Source organism: Myotis davidii, unplaced genomic scaffold (assembly GCF_000327345.1).
Source record: "Myotis davidii unplaced genomic scaffold, ASM32734v1 scaffold420, whole genome shotgun sequence".
Lineage (NCBI taxonomy): Eukaryota > Metazoa > Chordata > Mammalia > Chiroptera > Vespertilionidae > Myotis > Myotis davidii.
Genome location: NW_006294421.1, coordinates 1,105,976 through 1,127,920, shown reverse-complemented (window position 1 = coordinate 1,127,920; position 21,945 = coordinate 1,105,976). Strand labels below are relative to the sequence as shown.

Genomic DNA, 21,945 nt, shown 5'->3' with positions numbered 1-21,945 from the left:
ATGAAAATATTATTGTTAATTCAGTTCTGATCATTTGTTATTTACTTAATCATAAAGGGAATTAAGCAATAAAAAGATCATAAGGAATTCCCTTGAGCTTCCACATCTTAACATTGTCTCTGACTTCATTATGATTTGCAATTAAAAAGAGCCAAATTTGAAACTTTCTAAGCATTCTATTCTACATTAATTAAAATTCAGATTCTTAATGGTTGTCAGTAAACTGAAGAGTATAAGCTTACATAAGATTTCAAAACAAAATGAAACACAATAGCTTATTTTAAAGCAGTTGACTTCAAAAGTCCCATACCTAATACAGTCCCGATCTTATTAGTTAAGACAGAGTCTGTCTGTTCCAGCCACCCTCCACCACTGAGTCCTTCCTTAAACTTGATGAGAATAGACTGATTACTCAGCAGGACAACAAGAATCCTCATGGCTGCTGTGACTGTGGTGGGATGCAAATGCTCTTCCATAAACATCATAATCCAGTCAAAACCCAGCGTCCTGATCAGTTCTTCACAGGCTCTATTCAAAGACAGATGGGTAAAAAGGAAACACATTAATTTCAATGATTAGGATTTCCAATTATAAAGAAGAATAAGACTAGGTTTTGTTCTTAAGATACTCTAAATTTCAGGGCTTAAAAAATATAAGTCATTAGAAATTCTTTCTTTTGCCTACCATGAATTAACTAGTAATAGCAACTGATACCATCAATTCTAAAAAGATTTTACTTACTGCAAATTAATGCTTGTCTTTTCTTTAGATGTGTAAATTAGTTTTAGCAAGATATCTAGAAGTCTGTTCCTCAAAAGTATAAGATTAGCAGATACAAGACCTCCAAACTCTTCTTCAGTTCCTAGAATGAAAATAAATACATTAAATTGCCTAGTGTTGGATAAAATATCCAACCCTCTTCTAGGAAAATTCACTGAAAAATATATCTTTCAGAAAACATTTTTTCTAGAAGTACTTTCCATTAAAGTGAACGAAAAAAAGGGTCTGTTAAAAGATTTCTTTTTAGAATCCTGAAAATTTCTTATTTACATTATCTAAATAAGTGATAATAAAGGCTGTGAACCCTTTTTAAAAAATATATTTTTATTGATTACAGAGAGGAAGGAAGGGGGAGAGACAGAAACATCAATGATGAGAAAGAATAATTGATGGGCTGACTCCTGCACACCCCCTACTGGGCATGGAGCCCTCAACCCAGGCATGTGCCCTGACCACAATCGAACCGCAACCTCCCGGTTCATAGGTCGATGCTCAATCACTGACCAACAAAGGCCGGGATGTGAACCCGGTTTTACATTAATATCCCCCTCCCCTACCAACAGGGAAAAGTAACCAAATAAGGATTGATAAAAATAAAATCCAAGCCCTGGCCAGTTTGGTTCAGTGCTTAGAGCACTGAACTGTGGAACAACGGGTCCCAGGTTAGATTCTGGTCAAGGGCATTACCTTGCTTGAAGGCGCCTCCCTGGCCCAGGCCCTCACATCAATGTTTTTCTCACGTTGATATTTACCTCTGTTTTTCCCTCTTTCTTCCACTCTCTCTGAAGGATCAATGGAAAAATATCCTCGGATGAGGATTAACAAATAAATAAATAAATACATACATACATACATACATACATAAAAAACAACAATCCAAATCCTTAATTTCCAGTTTCTTTTTGAAGGGCATAGTTAAATTTACGAGATTTAAGACTGAAAAGAGGAAGCATACTCTACTTAATAAACATAATACATCTAGAAAAGTTAGAATTAAATAGCACAGAAAAGAGGCAAAGGCATACAAAAGCACAAGAAAAACTGGAAAAGAAAGGGCAGAAAACAGAAAGCTTATGCATCTCAATGGATGATGCTGGAGGCACACAGGACTGGGCATCAATGGCCAATGTTCCAGGTGTAACTCTGCCACTAATGAGTGATGGCTAATAAGTCACAATCCACAGGACTGTCTTTATTCCAGACTTGCAGCTCAGGCTAAACTTTACCATGGGTATATGCTTTTACTAGTTTGGGAAAGGGACTATTTGTCTCCTGAAACATTGTCTTTTTAATTTTAACTTAGTGCTTAATCATTGGGAAAAGTATTTTAAGCTTTCCTAGGAGAACTCAAGATTCTGTCCCCTTATCAGAGGCACAGGACTGGTAATTTACAAACTGTCCTATTGAAAGGATACCATACAACCTAAATTGACAATCCACAGAGAAATGAACAATTCTCCTAATTTTACATCTAGTTTTCTCCTTGTCAGTTATGCTTCCCCTAATTTTCAAATATAGTTTAAAACAATGAACTCTGAATTTCCACACTAACTCTTCCCATTCAAACTGGTGCTTTATTTATCCCAGTGTACTGTCCTTTCATGCTATTTATTTTGCAATGATTATTATATCACCGTTCATCATTATTCAAGCCATTTTCTTGAATAATGTGTAAACTACTTGAAAGACAAAAGTATGGTTTAACTTTTTGGAACATCATATTATACTTAACACAGTCTTTAGTCCACAGCAAACACACAATAAATGTGCTTCCGACATTCTCTATTACTTCAAATGGTAATGAAGTGATGAGAATACTGATCAACTTGGCAGATCCACAAAAAATTTTGCTAATTTACCATCTCTACTACTGTTTTCTTAAAGAACATTTTACATTAGTTATTATTATTGAATTCAACAGTCGCAAGAAACATGGAGACTAGAGGAATATTTTTCCCACATTTTTTAAATACTTGAAATAAATGTGTTATGTATTTTCAAAGATTTTAAAAGTAATTTCACTTCAATTCCTATTTACTTGGCTTATATTATTTCTGAACTTAGAAAAAATCCTGACATATGACAGAAAAATATAGTGGTTAAAAAGTTTATAGTGTTGATTTGGACCAGCCGTCGCCAACCTTTCGGACCTCACAGACCACCAGTGGTCCACGGACCACCGGCTGGAGACCGCTGATTTGGACTACCCGAGTTCAAATGCAGAAGTATGATTTCAGGTAACTTTCTTTTACTTAACATTTCTGGGCCTTAGTTTCCTCCCTTGTAAAATTGAGATAACAATAGTAAATATTTTATAGGGTTGTTATAAAGTTATATTAAAGACCTTAAACAGTACCTGGCGATATAAAGGACTCAATAAGTGTTACCTATTGATTTGATCCTTTTTAAAATTTTTAAATCCTCAGGAGGGAGGGAGGAAGAATGAAAGAGATGGGGAGAGGAGGAGGAGGAGAGGCAGAGGGAGAGAGGGAGAGGGAAAATTGAGAGAGGGAGAGTGAGAGGAAGAGTGAGAGTGAGGAGAGGGAGAGGGAGAGTTAGGAGAGGGAGAGGGAGAGGGAAAGGAAGAGGGAGAGGAAGAGGGAGGAGGGAGGGGAGAGGGAGATGGAGAGAGAGAGAGACATCTACCTGAGAGAGACTGATTGGTTACCTGGTGCTAGGCCAGATACCTGCTCTTGACAGGGAATTGAACCCAGGACCCTTAGGTGTGCAGTCAGACGCTCTAGCCACTTAGTAACACCGGCATGGGTGAATCCTCAACCTTTTGCTCCAACCAACTGAGCCACCGGGCCAGGGCTGGAATTATTATTATTTTATACATACATAAAATGATTCTGGTAAAAAGTTATTTCCCTAAGTGACTACTAAATATTTAACAGGGAAATGAAAATAAAAGTAATAAAAGTAATATAGATGTAATTCTCAGTAGCAAGTTTCTGTGTTTCTGAAGAGATGTGCAAACATTTTTAAAAATTAAAATAATGTTAAAATATCACCCTAGAAGAATCTGCTATTTAAAGGAACAATGTTACAAATCCTCTAAACATAGGGAAAATTTTTGTTTTTAGAGTAAAATTCACATCCTATTAAATTTTGAGTAATTCTGAACTTGTGCATGTTATACATGACTGATTTAAGACAAATACATCTGCAGGAGACCAATACAGTAATGGAAGGAGGAAAGTGACAGGGCAGCATCCACCTAAGGCAGGCCTGACCTGTGCCAGAGAAGAGGGCACAGGAATTAGTTCTCAAGCCCCAAAATCACTCACCAGTGTCAAGCTTCTCTTCATGGTTTATTTCCATAACGACAAATTTCTCACAAACTGCAAAGGTTGGTAAAGTAGAAGAAATAAACTGGCCAAACCTTTAAGTATAAAGAAAAAAGGGTTATGAGTTTTATTCTTTTTCTCTCTCTCCAAAACAAATAACAAATATAAAAAAACCAAATAAATGAAAAAAAGTTTTAAGTAATCTTTTACAGACCTTCAGGAGATCGCATTTGGTTTACCTCTCCTAGGACCATCACTATATCCATTATACACAGCGGGCAAAAGTAGCTTTACAGTTGTGAGTTCACCAGTTTATTCTTGTATCATTATTATTCTATTATTTTCCATACAAACTGTAAACCTACTTTTGCCCACCCTGTATATGTTACAATGCTTTAATTATACTTCTCCAGAATTGTAAGTCCTTTAATGTACTAATCTATATGATTTCACGAATCAAATAGCATGATCCTAATTAAAATGTCCTAACATCTATATGCATCCACTGTAGTTAAGAACTTAGGTTTTGAAAACACAGGTAAAGTTAAAATCCTGGCTCTATCAGTTTTCAATCTTGTTACTTGGGCAAGTAGCTTAACCTTTCTGGGCCTTAGTTTCTTAATTTTGTAAAGTAGAGAAAACTAAAAGCTTAATAGGTTTCAGTAATAATTTTAGCAAAATGATCACTATAGTACCAGGAGAAGATTGAAATAAATATTGTTCATAATAACAATAATCTCCAAAATAATTTTCAAACTTCAGTTTTCATCTGTTATCAAGTTTAAAAAGTGCTTTTGAGGTAGGTAAATAAATGTGAATAATTTACATGTAACACAGATTGGAGACTAGTTTACTGGGAATACTCTAATGCAGTGATGGCAAATCTATGACACGTGTGTCAGAGGTGACACGCAAACTCACTTTTTGGTTGATTTTTCTTTGTAAAATGGCATTTACATATATAAAAGAAATATCAAAAATATAAGTCTTTGTTTTACTATGGTAGCAAATATCAAAAAATGTCTATATTTGACACGGCACCAGAGTTAAGTTGGGGTTTTTCAAAATGTTGACACGCCGAGCTCAAAAGGTTCGCCATCACTGCTCTAATGAGTAGGTGTGATTTCACTTGTGTCTGTAAGATTACATGAAAAGTGATGGTCAAGACCAGTTTAAGTAATTCTCTGTTTAGAAAATACTTTGGTTAGATAGTTTTTTCCCTTCCATTTTCAGTTAACATGCAAATTATCATATAAACACTAGAACCTTCTACAGCTTATAAATAGGCCTTAAACCATATTTCAGATTAGCAGCAAAATAATACTCACATCATATACAAGATTAGAATATGCAAAAATAAAATATCATTTGTTTTGAATGATAAAGAATAAATATAAAGAAGGCATGCTCACTGTGTGTGTGTGTGCGTGCGCGCGAGTGTTTGCATGTCTGTGTGTATGTGTGAGCGCACATGCAGGCGTGAACACAGAGAAGTAACGGCATGGGGAAGAAGGCTTGAGAATCCCTACACTGAACACCGTTATGTCCAGGACAATCGATTACATTGGGCTCATTCCTACATCTTTGCTCAGCAATATTCTATTATTAACTAGTGGCAACAACTGGCTTTGTTTACAAACGTGAGATACTAGACATGCATGTGGTCTGTGCCTTACAAAAATCTTGAAAGGTGTTAACATTACAGGTATTATACAGGCATAAGAACCAATTACAATCATCTCATTCATCTTAACCTCAGTGATACTTTCAGTTAATAAACAGATAAATACAGACATTTTCACTACCTGAGCAGATCATAGCTGTTAGGAAAACCTTGCAGTAGGAAGCTCAGCACATTACTAATAGCAGCAATGGTAGGCTGGGATAAGGACATATCTCGAAGAGTCAGTAGCAGCTTTGGGATTAGCTGGAATTCCCTCATTAATTTGGCATTCTTTGAAGCTTCACTATAAGAGAAAGAAGACTTTATACACTGTACTATAATCTCTTTAATAACTAAACAACGAACTCTATAGATATTAATGAATACCTGGACTCTGTGAGTAGTTCAATGAAGTGTTCAAATAAGGAAAGATGAAGTTCATATGGTGCATGAAGCCAGACCTATGATAAAAATAAAGAATGGTGTATATATAGGGTAAAAAATACCCCAAATGCCAATTCAACAAACAGAAATGCAGCTCTGAAACTTATTTCACTCATGAATTAATTGAATAAACCACTTTATTACAATTTTTACTTGGTGAAATCCTATAAAACTGCTTGTACATATGATTTATGATTCTGTTGATAAAGGAATAATTACTATGGAAATTACGCTGCTGAAGTAATCAACTGAAAAAAGCAAGATCTAGGGAAAGTTTCTCTGGAATCAATGACTGAATACTGAACACAAAAACAGAATATAATGAATACTGAATGCTATATAGTGAATACAAAGACTGAATGACTGGAATCTTGTGTGGGGTCCGAAAGAATTAACTACTGTAAAGTAGTATATCACACAGTTCCTGGAACTAACAAAGCTGGGACCAGTTTGCACTCCCACCTCCCAGAGTGTGGAGACTTTGTAATACAAGGGGAACTGGCAGTCTCAGAAGTGTAATATTTTTAGTGTGGGGCTAAATTAACATTAGATTAAAGGTTTTTCTATGTTCACCCTCACAAAGGTTAAAAGTATGTCTTAAAAGGATCAAGATAACTGCAATGCCAGGGCAAAGTTCAATATTCTTTTAAAAGAAATACAACAAACCTGGCACTTAACTATGTAAAATTTAGCATGCAATCAACAATTATCAAGTACACAAAGACAAAAAAGAAAATATGACTCATAAATAGGAGAAAAATCAATTATTATAAATAGCCCAGAAATGACAGTGATAATGAAATTATCAGGATCTTAAAAAATGTGATCCATATACTAAAGAATGTAACAAAAAATATGAATATAATGAGGAAACAGAAGATAACCAAAGGTCCAAAATGAACTTCTGATGAAAAATAAAATATTTAACATGAAAACTATACTATATGAAATTAACAGCAGATTAAACATTGCAGAAAAAAAATTCAGTGAACTTGAAGACATAAGGACACAAACTAATCAAAATTAAGCATGAGAGAAAATGCTGAAAAAGAATTACTAGACAGAGCATTAGCGACTTGTGGGACAACATCAAGCAACCTCAGATATGTATAACTGAAGTCCAGAAAAGGCGGGGAAGGGCACCAGGAAAAATAGTTGAAGATGTAACAACTAAAAATTTCCCAATTCTATAAAAATGACAAACTCACAGATCTAAAAAAGCCAACAAATCCCCAAAAAGAAGAAACTAAAAATGACAATGGGGTGACTGAAATCATTAAAGTATGAAAAAAAAATTAAAAATGTCAGTGAGAATTGTAGTGTATGCAAAAATCTTCTTCTAAAAAAAAGGTTTTTTCAGACAGAGAATTTATAGTCAGCAGAGGAGCACTGCAGGAAATGTTAAAGGAAGTTGTTTAGGCAGAAGAATTATACAAGATGGGAATCTAGATCTACACAAAGGAATAAAGAATGCCATGCTATATATGTGGGGAACTATAAAAGAATTTTTTTAAAGTATCTAAAAGATAATTGTTTTAAGTTAAAATAATAAAAAGTACTGTGGGGATTATAAACATAATAGGAGTAAATGTCTGATAACAATAGCACTAAGAATAGGAGGAAGAAATGGGAATGTATCTTCACAAGGCTTTTATACTACAGGTAAAGACAGACTAAATTGCTACATGTGTATGTATATTATAAATTCTAGAACAACCACTAACAGAGAAAATGCTTGTGTACTATTACAATTATTGCATTTATATTTATCAAGTGGATGTTTTAAAAAGAGAGTGCATTAAGTATTTATATATCACTGTGGTTGGGGAATTAGAAATGCTACATAAAGCCATAAAGTGAGCAAGGTAAACAAAGCCAACATTGGTAAAGCACCTAATTTCTGACATTTGTATACTAGATTTTAATCAGAAATCTGAAACTAAAGATAATTCATGATTTAAGTTTCAGCCACTAGATGAAAACAAAACTAGGATTGGTTAAGTCCTCCCATAATTCTTTCTGCAGACCTTCATCTCTGTGCTTTCATAAGTTTTTAATTGTTTATTGATTTGTTTTTCTCTTCTAATGGACAAAATGCCTTCAGGCATGGACTCTATCTTTACTTTCAGAGCCTTAGCCCTAATACAATGCCAGGTTCAAAGATGCTCTATAGGCATTTGCTAAAAGAATGAGAGGTTTGTATTTTAGAACTTGATTGGGTAGGAAGGGGAAATCACTGCAAGTTTATTTTATGTTTTATACCTGATATGACTAAGCCTTAGAAAGAATGAGATAAGAAACACAGGGTAGCCTGAGGAAAGAAACAAAGGATAGCCTGAGGAACGATATAACTATAGAACATATCTAAGGTGAGTGGTAAGAAAAATTGATTAGGGCTTAGAATCTATACAACTTAATATCAAACTGTTTATAAACAGGGAGGAAGAAGCTGATTTTTTCAATTTCAAGCCTCGGTGACTGCGGGAATGGTAGTGTTAATAATAGAAACCGAAGTTAGAAGGAAGAACTAATTTGGGAAAGGATGTTAAGTTAAGGTGTTGCTGGGACATAAAAATGGAAATGTTGAGCAATAAGTTAGAAATAAGTCTGGCATTCAGATGTCAAGCTAGAGATTTAGATTTGAGAATCAACTCTGTAGAAATGAGGCTGTAGAAATGGGTGAGAATCTAAAGGAAAGAAAGCAACAAATAAAGGAAAAGATAAAGAAGTGAAATTGAACACGGTTGTATAAATCAATGAAAATTTCATGCCATAGAATTATGGGGAAAATAGTGAGAAAATATAAGAACCAGGATAGTGCTACCTGAAAGGTAGCAAAAGAATGAGGTGATGCAAGAGGGAAAAAGACTGCATCACATGCTACTGAGAGTTGCGGGTACTGAGAACTGGAATCCTCCTATATAATAAAAGCCTAATATGCAAATCGACTGAACAGCGGAACGACTGGTCGCCATGATGCTTACTGACCACCGGGGGCAGATGCTCAACGCAGAAGCTGCCCCCTGGTGGTCAGTGAGCTCCTACTGGGGGAGGGCCACTCAGCCAGAAGCTGGGCTCACAGCTGGCGAGCGCAACGGCAGTGGCGGGAGGCTCTCCTGCCTCCATGGCAGTGCTAAGGAGCAGTGAGCAGGCAGGCAGTAAGGAGCAAGGGTCCCAGGCTGTGAGAAGGTGCAGGCCAGGCTTAGGGACCTCCCCTTCCCCCATGCACGAATTTCATGTACCGGGCCTCTAGGTTTATATAGAGCATATAGACCAGGCTGCTAATAAGCTTTTAGAATAAAGTTTTAGTAAAGCAATTAGGGCACAGAGCCTGTCTGTCAAGGATTTAGAATAACAGACAAGACAGTGCTTATAGTAACTATGAGGAAAAAGAGTTAGGGCACAGACATTACAGTTAGCCAATATTAAGTGCCTGGCCCCATCCTGGGTGGTGGGAATACAAAGAAAAAGAAACTAGGTATGATCTCTGCACACACGGAGCCTACAGTCTCATGGGAGGAGATACATATACAGGGTGGGGCAGAAGTAGGCTCATTGTTGTTCATAACTAATAAAATAATAATACAAGAATAAACTGTGTTTCATATACTCACAACTGTAAGGCTAATTTTGCCCCATCCTGTACTTATAAAACATATAGTGATGGGTACACACAGTACTGAGAACAAGAAGTTAATGGACAAAGGATATGCAAGATCAAGCATTGCTTTGAGAGGACAGAGTAGAAGTCGTTTATGGTAATAGGACAGTAGAAATGAAAACTTGTTATTCTGAAAAAATGAATGATATTTTACTACGAAGCTACTATTAACCAAAATTTCACATCTACCTCCTATTTATTGATGAAAAGTTTCTACTCATCAAAAGAATTATTTGATGAAAATATTTGCCTCACTTAATGCCAGAGGCAGCAGCATATTAGCAACAGTTAGGCACATGCATTGTACCATTTCACTTCTCTACTATTCGTAAAACTGAATACCCTTGGGGAAAAGGAATTCCATCATTACCCTATTTGTTGTATTTTATGAATGAAATTAACATAAGCATGATATAACTATAGAACATACCTAAGAAACAAAATTGTTCAATAGTTAACTCTATTGTCATAGAGAATAAGAGATGGATTCAATGATTACACATTACCAGTTAGTATTTATGTACATACTTCAAAATCACAAAGTAGATCCTGGAAAGCAGTTGAATTGGGAATAATGGAGGTCTCGTGTCCACTGTCAACAGTTCCCACCAAGGAAAAAGTTAGATGGAGAATATGGCTGTTAAGAAGGGAACGTTTCTTCTTAAGTAGCATTGCCAGCAACTAAAAGAAACCACACCAAATGCTTGTTATTAATCATACTATACATACAAACATAACAACACAGATATACATACACACACACACACACACACACACACACACAATAGAGAACCCTATGTAAAGTAATTCCTGAGACTTCTAAGCTGATTTCTAAATTTTTATTATCACAATATAACATTAGAGAAAATCTAAAACCAGGGTAATCCCATTCCTTATGAAAATATCCACTTTTACATAAACTTTATTTTTAAATTGTTGTTGCCATCATGCATATACAATTTGCTATTCTTTTTTTATATAACCTCTATTAAAAGGATTTTTTCTCTTGTTATAACATAGTCTTCATAATTAGAATTGTAAAAGGTTGAATGATATTCTACGGAATGTTTACAGTATTATTAGTCATTCCCATACTCTTGGAACATTTAGGTTATTCCTATTTTTTCATGATCAACAAAGCTGCTATGAATCATTGTAAGAGTTTTGCAAAACAGAACACTGATCAAAACAGTGTGATTAAATCTACAGAACAATGTAGTAAATAGTTTATCCATGCCCAATCAACTATTGGCTAAAGCCAGAGAAGGCATTGGTACTTCAATTACACTACAATGATTTTTATCTTACTCCAATACCTGCTTTTCTTAAAGGAACTTTCTGCCTAAATCTAGTAGAGATTGTGAATATGTGAACGCTGCATATTTTTAATCCCACACGAGTTTTCAAAACTAGCAATGGCATAGTTACTTACAGTGGGTCTCACTTCCTTTAGGTAAGCAAGTGGGGGGGGGTGCATAAAAGATGACTGGGTGTGGAGGGGAGAGATAAGGAAAATGGGGAAAGCTCTGCATCTATTAATGATCTGGCAGTCTCCAGAGCAGGTGGTAGCATGACCTTCTTTCATTTCAGTCTTATTTCCAAAAAGAAAAACAGTAAACCATTGTTCTGAAAATATATTCAAATATATCAAAGCTATACTGAAATAACAGCCTAATTCAAAAGTTGAGTGATATTTGATGAGAAAGGAGAACAAAGATAAACCAAAATAAAGATAACAACTCATTCTCCCTTGAAATGTGTTAGTTTTAATAAAAACTACTAACTTGTAAAGGTGACTTGTCAATATAATTCTTCCAGAGTTTGCGAAAAATGAGAATAATAATAATTAGTTTTTCTTTTTATGCAAAGTAAAGTGAGAGCACAGCTTTATGGTTACAAACCTGGTAGCCCCTGATTCTTTCCATCTCTTTGCTGGCTAGTGGGTTACTCTTGACCACACAAACCAGCGCCTTGACTGCGGCATAGAGCCCCTCCACATCAGAAGCCATGGCCACCAGGCCCAGGATGGCTGCCGCTCCCCCAATGTACTGCAAAGTAGTGGCAACAGGCTTAGGGACAAATGTTCTTACTCCTGATTAAAAGACAGTGGAAGAAAAATTAAAGTCCCCATGTAAACAAGAACTGAATAAATCATCTTGAGAAGATTTAATCAATTATACATGATATTTTAAAAAAGACCTTTAATCCAAAAAAGAAAATTCTAAAAAAACCCTTGAAGGTAGAATTTGGGAGAAGGCAATAAACATATTGTAATCAGTGGGAGGAGAGTGGGAGCTTAGTAGTGAGCAGAGAAGAGCTGGGTTTGAGAACAAGCACAAATGTTTCTGTGTGGCTTTGGGCAACATCAGACTCAAAAGCACAGAGGGCTTGGGATGCATTTCGAGGTGAGTGAGAATGCCTCGCTAGGAATTGCTGGGGGTTAAACTTGGGGAGAGCAAAAGCACTGTAACTCTGGGAACTAGGCAATGGGATGGAGAGGCTACTCTTGCAAGATGACATATTCCCTATAGGTTAGCCATGCAGAGCATATTACTGCCCATTACTCAAAGCTCTCCCAGTTATGCAATCTGAGTAACAGCACATCAGTGACCCCAGAAGAGCATAATTACATGGAAACACAGTACTGGGTCTAACTTTAGGTCAATTAAAAAAAAATTCACAGCTATATTTTAAAATGACATTGTTCGAATTTCATTTACCCACCGGTCAAGATTCAGATTTTCAAAAATAAAACTCATATGCATTTTATATTTCTATGTCCTTTAAAGTATTCACAATACTTTCATACCTTATGACACTGGATTTTGAAAACTACCTTCTAAGGTACGTAGGGCCAGTATTACTAGTTTAAAGATGAGAAGCCTGGACTTAAGTATCTGGCACAATGCCACACCCTGACAGAGCAGGGGCTGGGACCTCAAGTGTAGGGTCGGGGTTAGAAGGTAACGGTTAGGGTTAGTTCAATCTAAACTCCTCAGTCACTGCTTTTTCTACCATACCACAGCACTGCTGTATTTTTGCAAAAGACAGCACAGTGTTCAGTAAGGATTTGCTAAACTGAATAATAATAATAAAAAAAAAACATGTGCTGCAGCATAAAGAAAACATTTTTATCAATGCAATACATGATCAAAACAGAAAAATAGTCATGTGCACGTCACCAGGACAATAAAAATTGCCAAGGATTAATAAACATGTAGGATTCTGACTGGAACAACACTAACTTGTTAATCTAAAAAGGAACCACCAATATCACGAACTGATCTACAAATTAAAATATATAACTACTGGCTCTGAATTTTGGGTGGTCTGGTTAGATTATGTCTCAAGACTATCTAACCAAAAAACAATCCTTTTTAAGCGGACATCAGGTACAAGGCTCTGCAGAATGTCCACTAGTTCTGACTTTGATTAGAGTTGGACTCACACTCTTTACACCCCCTAAAGCTCTTATTTCTAGCTCATTTCCAAATAATAGGAGCGCTCACGAGTGCCACCCCTGCTGCACCGAACCTATAGCAATCATCAGTATTTCCAAGTCTTAACATCTGTCCCTAAATGTACTGTGATTTTTTTTTTAAATATACTTTATTGATTTTTTACAGAGCGGAAAGGAGAGAGATAGAGAGTTAGAAACATCGATGAGACAGAAACATCGACCAGCTGCCTCCCGCACACTCCCCACTGGGGATGTGCCCGCAACCAAGGTACATGCCCTTGACCGGAATCGAACCTGCGACCCTTCAGTCCGCAGGCCTACACTCTATCCACTGAGCCAAACCGGTTTCGGCAAATGTACTGTGATTTTTACCTTGAAACTATACAGGAGTATACAGTTAAGAGCTCATCAGTGCTGACAAAAGAGGAAAAGTTAATGGAAGTTTAATGAGCATATAATTTTAAACGTGAACTGGAGTTTGAGATTATTACTTTAGTCTCCAAACATTCCAAGAACATTACAGGTCACCCTTACGTGAGGAAAGTGGATGTATATGTGAAGGTAAATAAAGAAGTCTGGAACAACAAAGATGATTTGACTCACCCAAGTATCCAATCAGAGTGGCCCCAATTGTCCGGGCGGGCCCATTGAGATGTCCTGCTGCATTGTGTATCAACTTCACAGGAGTGGCATTCTCATGGGAGGAAATGCCTAACTGAAGAATAGGAAAGGAAAAAAAATATAACATAGAAGTACAGCCTGAACATTTTTCTTATTAAAGTATTGTTGACATACACTATTATATTAGTTTCAAGTGTACAACATAGTGATTCGACATTTCTATATCTTACAATGTGCTCACTACCCTCAATCTAATAACCATCTGTCACTGTGCAAACTTACTGCACTATTATTTACTATATGCCCCGACACCTTTTTCACTCATTCCTCTACCTCCTCTGATCTGGCAACTATCGGTTTATTTTTTGTTCCTATGAGTCTGTTCTTGATTTGTTTGTTCATTTGTTTTGATTTTTTAAAATTCCACATATAAGTAACATCTTGTGGTATTTGTCTGACTTATTTCACTTAGAATAATACTCCCTGGGTCCGTCCATGCTGTTGCAAATAGCAGGATTTCAGTGTGAACATTTTGATTGGGAAAGAAAAAAAAAAGAGAGACATAATTTGGTAACATATTTTCTCTCTCTCCTTACCAGAATATTAAAAACATGAGCATTCCTTTCTTTTTTTTTTTAATGTGCAAACATTTCCAAAAGTGTGTAAACTCACAAAAAGTAAGTTAAACACAATCTACTCAGATGAGGATGGTGAGGGGGGATCTTGGGAAATAGTTCAGGGAGCTTTTTGAAGAAAACTCTGTCATGGTTTCAAGGTTCTTATCACTCACTGCCTCACAGTATTTCCACAGCCAAGTAAATGTCACATAAATTATGCAAAACTTCATGAATATACATAAAATATTCAATTTTTTGTGTGCACACTCACACAATGTGCTTTCAAGCAAATATAATCATAAGACTTTAATTTTATTGTTACCTGTAGAACCAAGTTTATGTTCCTTAGAAATGGTAAATATATTCACATACAAATCTCTGCACAAGAGTTGTCAGTACTTTCTGTTCCCAAGTCCTTTCTTTGCAGTCTCTTGATTTCCTTCCCCCGGGGCTTTGCCTCCCCTCATCAACCAAAACAGCTTGTAAAGCTCACTGAGGACGACCACCTTACAAAACCCAATGTTGAGTACTTTGGGTTTTCCTCCTTTCTTGCTGGCTGCTACTCCTTAGTCTTCTCATCTGGCTCTGCTTCATCTGCCCAACTCCTAACACTGGAACATCCCACCTCTGAAAACTTTCCTCTTCTCTACTTACATATACACTTTGGTGAGTGAACGTAGTCTCATGGCTCGTTTTTTAAAGGTTTTGTTTTGTTAATCCTTACCCAAGGATATCTTTTCCCTTTGATTTTCAGAGATAGTAGAAGGGAGGGAGAAAAGAAGGAGGGAGAAAAGGAGGGAGTAAAGGAGGGAAGGAGAGAAGGAAGGAGGGAGGGAGGGAGAGACATCGATGTGAGAGAGACTCATCAATTGGTTGCCTCCCACACGTGCCAGGGACTGAACCCTCGATCCTTACGTGTGCAGGTGAAGCTCTAACCACTGAGAAAAACGGTCCAGGGTCCTAGTCTCATGCCTTTAAATACCATCTATGACCATCAAGACAGGCAAACCTCTCCCTCACTCCAGATTCCTATGTCCAATGGGCTCTGATAGCTTCAGTAACATGTCTGATATGCTTCTCAAACATCTCCAAAACATAACTCTCAATACCACCTGCCCCTGAAATATTACTCTTCTTATAGTTTTCTCCAAATCAGAAAAAAATGACTCCATTTTCCTTGTTAGAGCAAAATCCTTGGAGTTATCTTTCTCTCACAATTCATAGCCAATCTGTCATCAAAAACTGTTAGCTCAATCTTCAAAATATTCCTCATATCTCATCATCACTTCTCATCACAGCCACTGCTATCACCCCATTCTGATCATCATCATCTCCCATATGAATTATTATTACACTGGCCTCAAAACTCATATCCCTGCTTCTACCTTTATCTCCCTTCAATCTATTCTCAATAGGTGGCATAGTAATCCTGGTTAAGAAGTCATAACATTACATTCCTTTGTCTGGAACCCTATAATACTTCCCATCGCACGCAGGTAAAGCCAATGCTTTTACAAGTGCCTATCAATTCTAAACCATATAGTCCCATTCCTCTCTGAGTTCCTCTCCTACCGGCCAGGCCTGCTCTTATTGTGCTCTCACTACATGTGCCTCTGCAGCAGGCACACACCTTCCTCATGGCTTTAGTAATTGTATTCCCAGAATACAAGACCCTCCACCCTATAATTATAGCCCATTCATTTTCCATGTTCTCATTGCTTGCTGCCTCATCCGTTTCCAAGTCTGTTCAAATTTGACTTCAGTGAGGCCTCCTCTGACCTTTCTATTCAAAACTATAATCTTCTCTCTTTCTCCTTCCCAACTTTAGCACTCTTCACCTTCTAACATACTTTGTTATCAGGTTATTTCTTTTTTATTGTTGTCTGTCTCCTCCATGAGAATGAAAGAACCATAAAGGCAGGAATGTTTTCTTTATGCATTGATGTGTGCTGAATAAAATGATGCACATAGTAGGTGATCCAGAAAAACCTTTAGTTGTAGCCTTAGAAAAAGCAATTGTCTTCTTTAGTTTTCTAAGCTCAATTTCTCAAATTGACAAGAAAAACATAAGATTATAAACTATGCACTTAGAAGGTATTTCTTACTTTTCTAAATTAAGCTAATATCTAAATAGGTTTTGGCTTAAGGCCAAAGAAACCAAATATAAATAATACACAAAAGGCACCATTTCGGCACCTGCTCGGACTTAGGCAGTGCTCATGACTAAGCTCTGAAACTTCTTTCCAGGGAGAATCTGTCCCAGCTCACCAGGAAATCATTGTGCTCACCTGCTTAGCGATGGCTTTGCTGTCCAACTTGTTGTACACCTTCCGGATTCTTGCCACTGTTAGGGAAGACACGGAGAGTGCATAGAGGCCAAATGACACCTTTTCCTCTGGCACTAATAACACAGGAGATGGCACTATGCCTTCAGATTTTGCATCTTTACCTTCAAAAAAAAAATAATCCTTTCAAAATCATTATTCTAACAAGAATTTTAGTCTTATCATTCTTAAATCAGCAAACTTGAAATTTTTTTAAAGTAGAACAAGGGAACTAAATTGAAAAACTTCTATTTAATTTTCAGCTCTTCAATTATTTCTTTAACTAGGAAATAGGGAAATCATCTAGTCACAGAGCTTTTCATGCCAAGTTTCACTCTAAAAATATGCTTAACATATAACATAATGCAAAGGAAGAGTTTTAATTATCAAACAAAACACAAAACCCATTCCCCAGGTTCAAAGGAAAAGAAAATGAGTGAAATGTCCATGAGCTTTCGGCCCTAGCCTCCTCCCCAACCAGAGCCCACATCGCTGCCTCTCTGTATCCTTCTAGACAGCACAGCAGAGTATGTAAGGCAGGTTAAGTTTGAATCTCTGCTGTATCACTTAAAAGCTGTGTAGCTATATATCCCTTTGCTCCAGTTTCCTCATCGGTAAAATGGGGATGAAAACAACTGTACCTAACTGCCAGTATTTTGAGGAGATGAATTAAAATGTGAAAGGCTCAGAACAGCTATATCTTTCAGGTATATTAACATATTCAGCACTTAAGTGCTCAAGAAGTGTTAGCTATTACAGATACTATCCAAATCAAAACATGAGTGAAAGACAAATGACTTAGCCATGGGATTATCACCATGTACAACATACTTGTCCTAACTTCTGAGAACCCTGGTAGATGAGAACAAGGGATGGAAGACATTTGGAAAGAGTACCACATCAGTTTCTTTGACTCTAAATTCTCTGTGGGAGAAAGGATAACAAAACGTACACAGCAGCAGTAAAGGGATGAGAAAAACTGATGTTAACTGCTCTAACCTCAAGAATATATTTGTGTGTTTTCTGGACCCATAATTCCTTCCTTTAACAAGAGTAGACACACTTTAAACTGCTTCATGTAATAGGAGAAATAACAGAAAGAGGATAAGGCTGAGGTTAGATTTTTAATGAGAATGTACACCTACATCCTAGAGCCAGTAAGAGAAACTGGAAAATTAGTGATGAAGAAAAAAATCAGGAAAGTATATTATAATCAGTGGAGGAGAACAGTATGAAGAGGAGTGAGTCGTCAATAGCATCATGCTGAAGAAAAATAGAGAACTCCACCCCCCCTTTTTTTAGATAAACAATGTATAACCTATATACACACATGTACTTTATTCATGCATCTACACTTTAGTAGTTAAGCTTCATACAACTTCAAGAAGAAAGAATAAGTTACTCACATGGCATACATACAGCCTGAAAGCTTCCAACATAATCTGGTCCTAGTTCATAAATGGTAGTGACACTTGAAGGAGGTAAAACTTCTTCCAAAAAATGTGTGGGTCCTAGTCGCCAAACCAGTGAAGCAATTTGGCGTTGGGCAGGTGGAGTACCAATGTATGCATAAACTGTGCTGACCACAGGAGGATTTACAGAACCTGAACCCCCAGGAGTACTGTGAACATAATGAAGCTGTAAAGAAAACAATAGTAAGTGTGTGAGCTATGACACACACACACAAAAACAACTTTTCCCAGGAAAATAAGCATTTTTGCTGTCTATTTTCATTATCCCAAGGTCATACAATCTTATAAACATACCAAAACTGTTGGGTTGAGAAACATAGGGCAAGTCAGGATTCTGGACCCTAATGTGAAAGTTGGAAATAAGTTATCCAACTCCCAATACAGATAAACAATCTAATGCTAGAAAGAGCAATAATCAAATATAGGGAGACTGCTACTGTCTGGTTGGTTTGCATATCAAATTAATGATGCGTCTAGGAAATTTTTGGGTTGATATAAAAACAGCTTTCCAACTATGGAATTCAAGTAGACTTAAATTAGCTATGTTACCTTCAATGTGATTGTGTCAAATGAAATTATTCATGGAAAGTGTTTCATAATGGGTAAAGTGCTATTAAAATATTAGAAAAGTGAATAGTCTATTGTATGTTATAATTTATACACACACTTTAATCTCAATGGGAAATACATTCTCAGATTTGAAGTTATACTACTGTTTACTGACATGCTGATTAAATTACCATTCAATTTGTTTATAATAAATACATAGAGTACAAGAGATAATGAAATCAAGTTGCATCTTATTGTGTGAGCAGCTTTCATCATTTCACAGAACGAGGTACATCTGTCCTAGTTTCAGATAATCTATTACTCCACATACTAAAGAACAGTTCCTGGTGTTATAAATAGTATGACTGTGAAGAGCAACACATGAACTATCATTGGCTTCACAGGACTCTGGCTTCTCACAGGCACAGTGATGATGATAATGTAGATATATCCATCATAAATCTCCTATCAATTCTTGAAGCTGAGGACATTTTTATTTTCAATAACACTAAAAATAATGAGGAACAACCTACTATAGAATCTACAAACCCATTTCAAATGCAGTTGTGTGTACAAAAAATAAAAAAGACTATTCTCTAAAGTGCATTTTAGTATTTATCCTCCTGACACACGATGCCAAAATAAAGTATCATTAAGGAAGGAACTATATTCAAGGAAGCTGCTGATTTCACTACTTTTTAAACATTAATTCACACAAAAGGACAGACTTTGCCTTTACTACTTCTTTCAAGTGATTATCTCTATAAAAATGGGCACTAACTTTTAGAAATTAAAGAATTTTAAGTGTTTGCTAGTTGAGTTCTATAGAGAGTAACTAGCAGTCTTTATCCTGATTCCAAAAAAGAAACTTCTTATTCTTTACTGGTTAATGCACCTCTCTTGCCTCTCTCCTGGGACTAATCTGGGTGATCTGAAAATCAAGATGAATAAAAACAATTCCAGCTCTAAAGAATATAGAATCTACTGGCTGCATACAATAATAACAAAGAAGTGACAAAAAAGTGTGCTCATAATTTATTTAGGCAGCCTTCAACTGTTTCTCTGTTGTGAAAAAGCACTCTGCAGTCTGGCTCAATCACAGACATATTCATTAATTCTTTATTTTGTAACCTCTCCTTTCCATTCTTCTCAAATGAAGTGATAGGAACTAGGCAGCCACATGACTCTAACATATTGTTCAAATAGAAGGTCAATTTAAAATTAAGACAATTTAAAAAATACCCCTGCAAACACACATACACTCGAAAGCAGGCTGAGCTTTCCAGTGCAGGGCTGCTCACCTTCACAGTGCTGACAAGCTGTCCGTCGATGTAGAGGGCCACAGTGCTGTTCTTGAGCATGCCTTTGCTCATCACCAGAACCACATGATGCCACTGCCCCTCGACTATTAGTTCTCCACAACGAAAGCGAGCGCAGCATGGGAGAATCTCATAAAAAGAGGATTCTTCACTAAAATCATCAACTAAGAAATAAAAAAATACTCAACGTTATCCTCATTCTAACAATTATTCATATCTAGATTTTGACTTTATGTTAAAATAAAATGATGACGATGTAAATGAAAATATCCTATTTGCTCAGTAACTTCATCTGTACTAAAAAGCAAAACCTGGGATATGCTTTTGCTTTCTTCTCAAAATACATGTAGTTATAACCAAATAAAGTTATAATAGCTAATGAAATAAAAATAAATAAGATTAAGTAGACAATAAAATACAATTACGATAAACAAAAAGAGACTAGCTATATATAAGGGTCTTTTTAAATTCTACCTTAACATACATTTGATTATAGCATTGGTTATAAAAAAAGACCAAGAAAATTTTAAATTATATTCTTGCTATATGCTCTACTCAGTGATGCAAAGGGGCAACTATCTGTTCTTCATTTGTGAGTGTACAGTCCTGACCCTGACCTGACAATAGCTGGTAGTAAGATAATTTATGGAATGGAAAAGTATTTGATGATCCAAGTTCTCCACTTCACCAGATAAGTCTGGTGATTTGCTAACATTCTGCAATCACTTCCTGACTCTAATCTGGCTTCTCTCTGCTACCCAATATGCTGCCAGATTGCACTAGGAAATAATGGGTTATTATTAATTTAACCATAATGTTAAGTTAATTAATACTAATTTACCTTTCCTAACTATTCAAGAAGGGGAGGGGAACAACAGAAATCCAGATGTTAAAAACTTATTCCCTCCTCAAATCTTTTTTTTGTAAAAGAGCTAATCTGTAACCACGTAACTTAAAGCAGACCCACCATTTTTCAGTACAAGCAGCAGAGACAAGTAAATATACTGAAAGTTAAAACTTTAAATAATATGCAGAAATAACTATAAATAAAATATTAATTTATATTTTTTGAATCTTAAAATATCTGCATGTGTTGAAATGCCAATTCAGAATATATATCTATTAATGAGTTAAGACTACTACAAAGACAGAATCTTCTCCACAGGTGACCTAACTAGGGAACAGACTTAAATAAACTAGGCCAGTGGTCGGCAAACTGCGGCTCGGCAAAATGCGGCTCGTGAGCCACATGCAGCTCTTTGGTCCCTTCAGTGTGGCTCTTCCACAAAATACCGACTTCTGCGCATGGGCCATGAAGTTTCAATCGCACTGTCCGTGTGTGCCCGCATGTGGTATTTTGTGAAAGAGCCACACTGAAAGGGCCAAAGAGCCGCATGTGGCTTGCGAGCCGTGGTTGACAGAGATCAGGGCCTATCGGAGCCATCTCACCCAGTCATGATTGGGGCCGGGCTGACCGGGGCCTGCTGGCTGCTGGATGGGGCCTGCCGGATGGGGAGGGAACAGGGAAGGTTGGCTGGCCATGGGATTTGGCTGTGGGAGCACACTGATCACCAGGGGGCTGCTCCTGCATTGAGCATCTGCCCCCTGGTGGTCAGTGCACACCATAGCAATGGGTCGACCGGTCGTTCCAGTCGTTCGGTCGTAATGGTTGCTTAGGCTTTTACATATACAGACTAGAGGCCTGGTGCACAAAAATTTGTGCACTCGGGGGGGAGGGGGGGACC

The 21,945-nt window shown here is 36.7% G+C and overlaps 1 protein-coding gene across 4 annotated transcripts in view; it reads right to left on the bottom strand.

Annotated features, from left to right (window-relative positions):
- The window catches only part of WDFY3 (WD repeat and FYVE domain containing 3), a 182,869-nt gene that overhangs the window by 81,548 nt on the left and 79,376 nt on the right, over nt 1-21,945 (bottom strand). For all 4 annotated transcript variants that reach the window (XM_006768666.2, XM_006768667.2, XM_006768668.2 and 1 more), the window contains 11 exons: nt 20,183-20,364; nt 18,267-18,498; nt 16,825-16,985; nt 13,902-14,013; nt 11,740-11,930; nt 10,367-10,519; nt 6,121-6,194; nt 5,876-6,037; nt 4,071-4,165; nt 742-862; nt 311-528 (listed from right to left, as the gene is read on the bottom strand). In XM_006768666.2, the coding sequence (XP_006768729.1) occupies nt 311-528; nt 742-862; nt 4,071-4,165; nt 5,876-6,037; nt 6,121-6,194; nt 10,367-10,519; nt 11,740-11,930; nt 13,902-14,013; nt 16,825-16,985; nt 18,267-18,498; nt 20,183-20,364 (1,701 nt within the window). The remainder of the gene's footprint in view (nt 1-310; nt 529-741; nt 863-4,070; nt 4,166-5,875; nt 6,038-6,120; nt 6,195-10,366; nt 10,520-11,739; nt 11,931-13,901; nt 14,014-16,824; nt 16,986-18,266; nt 18,499-20,182; nt 20,365-21,945) is intronic.